Source organism: Halichoeres trimaculatus, unplaced genomic scaffold (assembly GCF_033239565.1).
Source record: "Halichoeres trimaculatus isolate MK-OKI-2021-1 unplaced genomic scaffold, fHalTri1.1 fHalTri1_scaffold_17, whole genome shotgun sequence".
NCBI lineage: Eukaryota > Metazoa > Chordata > Actinopteri > Labriformes > Labridae > Halichoeres > Halichoeres trimaculatus.
In genome coordinates, this window is record NW_027437195.1 from 1,417,209 (window position 1) to 1,427,500 (window position 10,292).

General features: G+C 43.4%; 1 protein-coding gene across 1 annotated transcript in view; it reads right to left on the bottom strand.

The window, feature by feature from the left end:
• LOC141806716 (protein phosphatase 1 regulatory subunit 37) overlaps positions 1–10,292 on the bottom strand; it is a 99,444-nt gene that overhangs the window by 68,529 nt on the left and 20,623 nt on the right. The window contains exon 4 of the mRNA XM_074692357.1: positions 5,713–5,758. Coding sequence (XP_074548458.1) covers positions 5,713–5,758 — 46 coding nt within the window. The remainder of the gene's footprint in view (positions 1–5,712; positions 5,759–10,292) is intronic.

Here is a 10,292-nt window from a genome sequence, read left to right on the forward strand (position 1 = left end):
TGGATTGAATACTCCCACAACTCCCTCACCAGCTCGGCCACAGGTATGTCCCCCTTCATGGTCTGTAACGGTTTCCAGCCCCCTGTGTTTCCTGAGCAGGAACAGACTGTGGCCGTGCCGTCGGTGAGGGAGCACCACCGTCGCATCAGGACCATCTGGCGGGAGGCGCGGGCGGCGCTCCTCAGAACGGCTGACCGGAATAAGCGTCTGGCTGATGCCCATCGCTCCCCCGCTCCTGTGTATCAGCCAGGCCAAGAGGTGTGGCTCTCTACCCGGGACCTCCCCCTCCTCTCGGATGCACGTAAGCTCTCGCCACGGTTCATCGGACCCTTCCCAGTGGTAAAGGTCATCAACCCCTCATGTGTAAAGTTGAAATTGCCTGCCTCCCTTCGGATTCACCCCACATTCCATGTGTCACTAATCAAGCCTGTCTCCTCCAGTGACCTTAGTCCTCCAGCCGTCCCCCCCCCTCCCCCCCGGATCATCGATGACCATCCGGCCTTCTCTGTCTCCCGGATTCTGGACGTCCGTCCCCGGGGGAGGGGATTCCAATTCCTGGTGGACTGGGAGGGCTATGGTCCGGAGGAGAGATCCTGGATTTCCCGTAAGTTGATCTTGGACAATTCTCTCATTGATGACTTTTACCGTGCCAACCCTGGGAAGCCTGGTAGGACGCCAGGAGGCGTCCGTTGAGGGGGGGGTACTGTGGTGAATCTGCTGCGCTCTGGGAGCGCTCCTCTCCTTCCCCCTCCCCTCCCTGTTCCTCTCTCCCGCGGCTGCAGCCGGCACAGCTGCAGCGGATCTGCAATCAGGCGCCGGCTACTTAAGACTCTCTTCAGGTGTGGACCGGCGCCAGTGGATTCCGTCTTGCTTCGTGGTAGTTTGGTCTCCTTCGTGATGAGTATACTGACCTCACATTGTTGTGTATCTTTTTCTGTGAGTTTTTGCTGATCCTGTCTTTGTGCTGCTTTGTCCTAGTGCCTCCCTCGAGCTACTGCTACAGCCCTTGCCACCTTCCACAGCCACAACTCTCTGTGCCCAGCGCTCTCAGGAGAGAGCTGCTACAAACCGGACTCTCATTCTCACTTACTCCCTCTGTGCAATAAAAACTCTTAAACTGCTTCCTTGCCTCCGCCTCGCTTTTGGGTCCAGCGTGTACCTTGCTAGTTCTGCCCAGAACTGTAACAGTTACATTACAGACATGTCTTAGAGCACCCGGCTGCTAGCTGTGCTAAATATAAACAGCTACTAAACTACAAACAAACTGACAGTGTTCACTCGTTGTCACGTTAGCCTACAGATTTGTCGGAGCACTGGGCTGCAGATGTCGCTAACATATAGCTGGCTGTACTACAGACAGAATTCAGTCAGTACTTATAAAATCACCTTATTTGGTACCCATCCCGACAAACAACTGCTGCCGGTGCCCTGAAGCAGCACTTTATCATATGACATCTATGGCATTCTTTTGTTTAAGAAGATACACATTTGATTCACACAATGAAGAAATTGAGTTTTACTGGTTGAGTAGTCTTCCTCTTTGTCTTCATCTCTGTTTCATAAAACCAGGCGCAGAGGAGCCAAGCCTTTAAATTCCACAGGTATAGATTTTAAGGAGCGCTTGAAAGGAATGAGCTGTAATCTGATTGCTTTGTTTTGCGGTATATTCCTTTATTAGGTGCTTGTTCATGACTTGAGTGTGTGTTTTTGTGTGTGTGTGTGTGTGTGTGTGTGTGTGTGTGTGTGTGTGTGTGTGTGTGTGTGTGTGTGTGTGTGTGTGTGTGTGTGTGTGTGTGTGTGTGTGTGTGTGTGTATTAATCAGAGTGTGTTTCCAGAGCAGCTCCTGATCAGGAGTCTGGCTCTGATCAAACTGTGACCAATCAGACACGTGACTCTCTCCTGCTCTGGGTCTTATCTGCTCTGACAGGGAGGGGGTGGGGGGGTGATAATTAGTATCATAATTATTTAGGAAATGATTTTTCCTCTTTTAACAATAATCACTTAGCTAAGAGGAGCAGAGGGAGAATCTCAAATCCCATTTTTATAATCCGCCCTGCGTCGGTGAGATAATAAGGCAGCGACACCCGCAGTCAGAGTCATCAGAGCGTGACAGCAGTGACGCCCATCACGGCATCGAACGCACAACTTCACACTGCTGCTGTGCTCACATGGTTGCTGCTGAGGTTATCTGGATCTGTGAGGACCAGAGCAGACCTGAAAAGAAACTCTGTCCAATGTTTAGTTAGTGGAGACTAAGACCTGTCTGAGACCAGACCTGGAGCTCTAGGTGTGGTTTAGATAAAAGGTTTTAACAGTTATATTAACTCTAAACACTGACTGAGTTTTGATTCAAGAAAAAACGTTTTGAATCAAAATCTTAAACGCTAAAAATAATAAATGCTTGTAGTTGCATTTCCCTGATTGTTCTGTCTCCAGCAGTGAGTCAGTCCCCATAGAGCTCCATGTTAAAATGAACTGCAGTTCCCTATGTTTCCACTAGATTCTGTCTCCTTATTGTAACAGCCTGGTTCATACATCACTTCCCATTCAATTCATTGTAGCAGAGCCGCTGGGAGATAGGCTGATGTGACTTGATGCTGGTCACAGTGTGCGCCACTCTCAGTTACCGACTGCTGAGACAAGCTGTCCTCCGTATGGCACCATGACCAGCAGCAGGGAATCCGAAAGAGTCGGGGAACAGTAAGGTCCTTTAACAATCAGGACGGTCTCTAAAGCAGTGTTTCTCAAATTGGGGTCCGTGAACCATAGCCACATACCACAAAGTTTGCTATATTATTAAAAAAGCACATCGAAAAACTGGGATCTCTAGCACCAACAAAATCAGCTATTTCTTCTGGTACTCACGCCAAGTTCAGTTCTGTGATTTAAACGTTGTGTTGTTAGGTCAACAGAAGTGCTCCACCAACCAAACACTATGTCAGACTCCATCCAGTGAGTACTCACACATATCAGCACCTTTTCATTTGATATCACATTTTACTCTGTAACCCAACCTAAAATAAATGCCTATACATCAACATAACTGCTACTTTTCATTTAAAGATGTTGGTCATTATTGTTGTGAAAGCGTTCTGTAACCTTGTGAGGAGGGAATGCAGTTCTGCTGTACGTCACATCAGTGTTTGCATGTGAAGCTCAGGCTGTATTTGCCACTAACAGTATGGTAACAGTATGGTACAGACCTGCTGTCCGTGTTCCACAGCGCGGACTGGCTGTTTGTGCTTTATGGTACAGACCTGTTATCAGTGTTCCACAGCACAGTCTGGCTGTCTGTGTTTTATGGTACAGATCTGTTGTCCACGTTCCACAGCACAGACTGGCTGTCAGTGCCCCACACCTTGATGAAACATGATTAAATGAAGCTGAACTAAACCACCATTTCTATGCATGTATTATTCAAATATATGTGGTCTGCAAAACCCAGAATTGTTATCAGTTTGACCTAGAATTAGAGTAGAATATTTAACTCATTTGTTGTGTTAAAGTGGACAAACCCATCCTGCAGCATCAAACTAACTCCTGCTGGGCTGGTGCTATAATGACCCAGCAGTTTGTTATAAAACAGCCCAAACTGGGTTATTTTTAACCCAGATGTTTTTAGTGTGTAGCTTGCACACTTGACTGTTATGAAAGGTATATTTGTAAATTATAGAGGCAAGGCCACTCATCATACGTTGCAATTATTTCAAATTAAACTATGAATATACAAAACTGTGTGTTATCTGGATCTTGTCCAGATCAGATCACATGCTTAGAAATGGGGCTGATGACATGTTTACAGACTCAATATATATATATATATATATATATATATATATATATATATATATATATATATATATATATATTAGTGCTGGGCAAGTTAACGCGTTATTCCCGCGTTAACTCGTCAATCTATTAACGCCGTTAAATATTTTATCGCACGTTAGTGCATGTTGCTCACATGCTTTTATTTTGTAAATGTCTGTCGCTGACAGGAAGTGAAATTGGCGGAAAAACACGATGAGTAACCAAAACAAGCATGGAGAAGAGGGGCATTTCGGCTATATTTTTTCATCCATCGTCAGTGTTATCATAAAGTCAGCTCGTCTACTGTCTTCAGACTGCGACTTCGAGTTTGACGGTTGTCCTTACCGGTTTGAGCCTGAGTACACGGACGAGGAGCTCCATGAAAGAAGGATGCAGAGGGAGAGAGACGAAGAGCTGGCTTGAGAACAACAAACAGGAGCACGTCCACGACTCAATGTGAACTGGTGGTGCGCTTGTGGACAGTGTTCTCCTATGGCAACAGAAGAGGAGTGTGTTTGTGATAACGATGGATAGCGATGGATGAAAAAATATAGCCGAAATGAGCGATTTCGTAGAGATTATGTCCCGCGCTGAAGCTCCCTTGCCGTGGCCCCCGCTAAGTGCGGCTAAAATCAGCTGGATCTAAATAACTTCTGAAGGACTCCGAGCTGCACGATGTTTGTCTGAGTGAGTATATGAGCATGCACACGCCTATAAATAAGGTCCAGGTGTCAAAAAAACGGAGTTGCCCTTTAAAGGTGCTTGCCACTTAGTGTATCAGTCCGCGCGCACAGCGTGCCAGATATAAACAAACGCAGGTAGTCTGCCAGGACGAAGAGACACGATGAGAACTAGAGCCTTATTTAGCTGTGTTTTTGTGTGAAAGCAACGCGCTGAAAATTGTTTAAAAAAAGCGTGAATGCAGACCGATATCAGAGTTTTTCGGTGGGAGTCCGTTAATTTGTGTTTTTGGTCAAGTAAAATATGGCCCCGTCTGAGTGCAGAGGAAACCAGCAGAGGAGCAGGGAGGGGGTGTTTGGTGTGTGCGCCCTGGGCTTCTCCTGCACAAAAACACTGCTGTAGGGGTCATATATATATATATATATATATATATATATATATATATATATATATATATATATATATATATATATATATATATATATATATATATATATATATATGTGACACTATTGGTTGTATACCAATAGTATAGTAATATAGCAGAGGTCCCTGCTCCACCTCTCCATTACTAAGGCCCCTGAGGCCCTTGGTTGGAAAAAATGTTGAAGACCCCTGTCTTAGTGAGTATCTGTGTCACATTTCAGACTTGCATCACCATTTGAACTATTGAAATAATGGGCATTTGATTGAAGAAGTAGGCCATGGTGACCATCTTGAAAAATGTCTGCCTTCTTAAAGTTTAAAGTATCTTTTTTTTTTTTTTTTTTCCAAAAGAGAGCCCTTAGAGAGTATTTGTACCAAATCCTTACCTTGAATCACCATTTCAATGTTTCTCTTGATTTAAGCTGTTATCCTTCTGCACAAAATCAGCTGTTTTTATTTTTTTTTATTTTTTTTGACAGATTTCTGACTAAACTTTTGTTTTTACGATCCTGTATTTCTCTAAACCCTCCAAAAAACACTCCGTCAGTCCTCTGATGGATGTAAACAGAAGTATAGTGAGATAAAGGAGCAGAGCCATCACTGTGACAGGTCCGTCATTAACTGACGTCTCCATTCATTCTGCTTAGCGTCTCTAATATTCAGCACATTAATGATGGTTATGGAGATATTAATGCTCTGTTGATGTGTATTTGTAATAATTAAAGATGTTCTGGTATCACTCAGAGCATCATGAAGTCCTCCATCATGTTTAATAATGACGCAGCCAGAGCTTACCTTTGAGATCCAGACATTTCACACCGCCACCTACACACACACCCTGCTGAGAGAGAGAGGGAGAGAGGTGTGAGGGAGAGGCGTGAACACACACACACACACACACGCTCACACACACACACACACACAGATATTTGGCATGCTCTGGCGTCCAATGAGCCTCCATCCACGCTGCAGCGTGGATGGAGGCTCATTGGACGCCAGAGCATGAATTATGAATTTCACACAGTTTACTGCCGCCGCTGATGGTGACACGGCGTCCTAATTAACCAGTGTATAATAATTAGAAACAGCTGGTCATCAGTTGATGTGTTCATTTGGCAGAGCCTGCGTTTCACATACATCTGATCTGACTGCATCAATCAGAGCAGGAGGAGGCAGAGAGGATGCTGGGAACACCGAGGTTAGTCTGACTGAGCCTGATTCTTCAAGACCCTGTCACCTTTGACCCCATGCAGGTGATACTGCAGTGAGGTGTGTGTGAAGCTGGGCTCATGGCAGTGATGGGACCCTTTGAGACGAGTTTAAAATAGGAGTTAATTAAGGACCACACACATCCAGCAGGGGGCAGATCCAAACCGTGTGAAGCCCTCTGCTGCTCGTTCTTTCATTACAGGTTTTAAGAAGTGTTTTTTTTTTACACATTTAAAGCAGACTTTAAAGATGTGCACACACTTTTTCCTCTGACTGCAGGTTTGAAGACCAGCAGGTCCTGGTCAGATGAACTCTGAACACAGCACAGGATCTGTCTTATTTGTGTGCTGGAGCAACATCTGAAAACACCCCCCAATCAGACGACGAGGTGTGAGGTTTTTGTTTCGTTTGATGAAATCTGAGCCACACCCACAGACCCACCGGCACGCAGTGAACACCAGATCAGCCAGAAACACACGTTGTTATGGTTCCTTTACATATCTTTACATGCTCCCTCAGTCAGAGGACGAACCAGGTAATGAAGGATGAATCAAAGTGTTTTTCAGATGTGAACAGCCTCAGCTTTAATCTGATCAGACTCTGGAGTAAAAGAGTAAAATTATCTGATCTATCTGTGTGTGTTTAGAGAAACAGGTTGAATGTTTTCTAACACTCAGGAAATGATGTGACTTGTTTGAGTTTCAGTGATTTTTTCACAGAGTGTGAAGCTGTTGGAAAGCTTATAGAAATAATTCTGTGTCTTTCTTTAAGTGTGAGATGAACCCTTTCTCTGAGTTTCACGCTGTTTGACGCTGTTTTTATTTTAGCCTCCTGATTTCAGATCTGAATTAATCTGCTCAGATTTCCTCTCTTGTTGAATTCCCTTCGAAGAAGGAAACAAACGGAGCATCTGAAGCTCTTTTTCAGGAGATTTGAAATTATTTTCTCTGGTTTTTTTGGCTCATGTTTGAACATTTTTGTCTCCTCATTATGTTTTAAATAACACAGAACTAAAAGAGGAAAACTGGGCATCAGGAGCTCTGGACTCTCTCAACTCCTCGTCTCTCTTTCTCTCAGCGACGGCTCGTCCTGGCTGCCTCCCTGACTCGCCCGCCACCACCGCCTCCTGACTCTGCGAGCGGCTCCTCGTTTCCTCTGGAAGCTAAATATGATTCATTGTTCAAAGGGACCAGCGCACGAGCAGGCGAGCAGGCACAAAAGGAGCTGCAGACAAAACGACAGCGTCCGTAACGTTCTGCTGTAAAGAATCAGACGGATCAATGGGACAATAATCACGCTGTTTACGTGAACAAGAGGCTGCTGGGTAATAAGAAGAGGTGGCTGAATTTCCTCTGTAATCATTTTAACACACACGCGCACACATACACACACACACTTATACACAAACTGATGTTGTTGTGTGTGGCAGCAGGTTTAAGCAGCAAAGGAAGAAACATTTGTTTATTTTTAATTACTCAAACTTTATCTGCTGAACTTTGATCTGTTGAATTTTAATTTCTTGAATTTCGATATGTTGAATTTTGATATGTTGCTTGGCTCATCATCTTTAATTTCTAAATCTTCAAGGAAAGACTGCAGCTTCCTTATAGTTAGACAGAAATGTAGAAAATGGCTTTAAAATGCGAGAGAGTAAAAAATCAAATGATGAAGTAAAAACAGGAAACACACACGAGGAGCAGCTCTGAGAACATGTTTGTCTCCCTGATTTTCTCTGTGTGATTTTAAATAAATGTTCCTCTCCTCCGTCTGTGCCGAACCTCTGAAAGTGAGCACACACTCCTCTCTGTGTTTTTATCTCCTCTCTTTGACCTCCTCCCCCTCCTCCTCCTCTCTCTGAGAACTGCTCAGATCCGTTTTTCAGATTTACTCCATGGCTCTCTACAGAAACTGCAGGTCTGCGGGACAAGGCCAGAACCAGAGCAGACCAGGATCTGTAGACCCTCATTGTGGGGACATCTTTTTAGGAACGTAGACTCTGAGGACAAATAGAAAGAAACCTAATCTAGCAACTACGAAGTGAAACTCCAGCTCCACCACACGTCCACACACCAGCACAGAACTACATCATGTCTGATCCATCTGTGGACAGGATGAGACTCAGAAACCTGAGAGTTGCGGGTTCAAATCCCTGACAGAGGCACTCAAGAAGCTTGATGGTGTGCAGCCGCCTCCAAATGAAATCTTCCTCACTGAGATGAAGAAAGCCTGTCGACACCCTCTGCCTCCTTCACGGCACGAGAAACGCTCGCGTGCTGTTTGTGCGGCTCACATCAGACCAGTTTAATCTATTTAGAAATAAAAAAAAGATCAAATGACGTGAACGCAAATAACTGAATGTCATCTGTGACATTTCCTTGAATTAAACCTGTTGGAGGATTTTTTTTTCCTTTCATCAGTCTGTGTTAAAGAAACTCCTCAGTTAAAGAGACGCAAAGAGGAGAAGAACGGGAACAAAAGAGAGAGCTCCATCCTGTCCATCCTCAGTCTGCAGGATCAGAATGAACCTTTAAGACCAACATGTCTACAGGTGACCCCCTCAGATAGACTCCCACTTTATTAAGCGCCTGGTAAACCTGCACAGCCTCAAACTGATCCTTTGTGCCTGTTGGAAAGAACTGTCATGTGAGACATTTCTGGACACTGAGAAATAATTTTTTAAGGTCCATCTGGGTGAATAATGTGGATTTTCATTCTTTAGGGCCCTACCCCTGAAGGTTCATCCCACCACATTCAGGCGCTGGAGGAGAACTTTACTGAATTTCATATAGGTCAAGATGAAAACACTCACACTTGCTTAAAGATTGGGGGTCTAGCTCTCCCTGATCTCCAGAGTTATTATTAAGCAGCTCGTACACAGACACTACAGACATGACTGACTGATGAGGAACAGACAGAGCTGAAGTTCATAGAGCTGGTCCCATGCAGAGGGCTGGGAAAAATGTGCCATTCCTGGAGTTAAAATCAGACAACAAATAGTTTCCAAACACCCTCAGAGTCTGGGACAAAGGAAGACAGGACCAAAGATTCCCAGCAATGAATCCATAAGAAATCCAACATTTATCCAAACAAAGAGGACGGCACCTATACCAGAGAGGTGTTCATACACTTAATAAAGTGTTTGTTAATGATGAGCAAATATTATTAAATATTTGAGATAGTTTATAACATATCTATAACATTACAGAGACACAGGGAGCAGCTATTCATTGTTTGTTAATATAAAGTGTTCATTTCAGCATATAAAGCTTTTATAAAGCATCTGTCACATTATCTGGATGGTTATTATAATGTTGGAAGTGATGTTTATCAAACTTTAACAACTTCAACGGCTAATCATTGAATGTTTATAGACGCTCTGCATATTATTTATTAAGCATTAAAAAAAGAGTTATAAACATCAGCTGCCCCTTTACAATAACCCTCCAGATAATGACTGATGACGGTAAATAACCAACTAGTGCTGTCAGGGGATTAAAAAAATTAATTTAATTAATTACAAAATTTGTAATTAATTAATTAGTCGAATTAATCACATTTTAATCTCATATCTGCTTAAGATCCCCAAGTAAAGAATCTGAATTCTAGGACATTACAAAACTGGTCAATAATAACATTAATTGACCGTGTACTGCATCTATAGAAGTAAATTATGTAATTCAGCTCGGGGGGAGGGGGGTCTAGTCTGGTTTGGTGGAGCCTGCCAATCAAAACTGTGGGTGAGAGCGGTGTGCTCTTTGGTTGAGAGGTCAGCATGGATATGAGAAGATGTGAGATGACAGAGGCATAGAGAGACGCTGCAGGTCAGAAAAGTTCATACCCATACTGATACTAATACCTGTGCCTGGGCTTTGGGTATCGACCAATGCCAGTGTTATAAAATAAGCTGCATGCACTACTGTAGGATCAGGTAATGTTTTAGGTAAAAGGCAAAAATATGATTATATGGAATTAATGAAGTTAATATTTATTGAAACTATAAAATATTTAATTTTTTAGCAGCAGTTTGGTAAAAACATAGCTTCAGAATGTGCAAAAAACGATATTCAATTGTGAAATGTTTTACCCTGTTGACTGGTAATCCAGCTAAAAAAAAGTGTGTCAGAGGAAAAATTTCAAATCAAGTAGCCAAGAGCACTAGAAAAAAA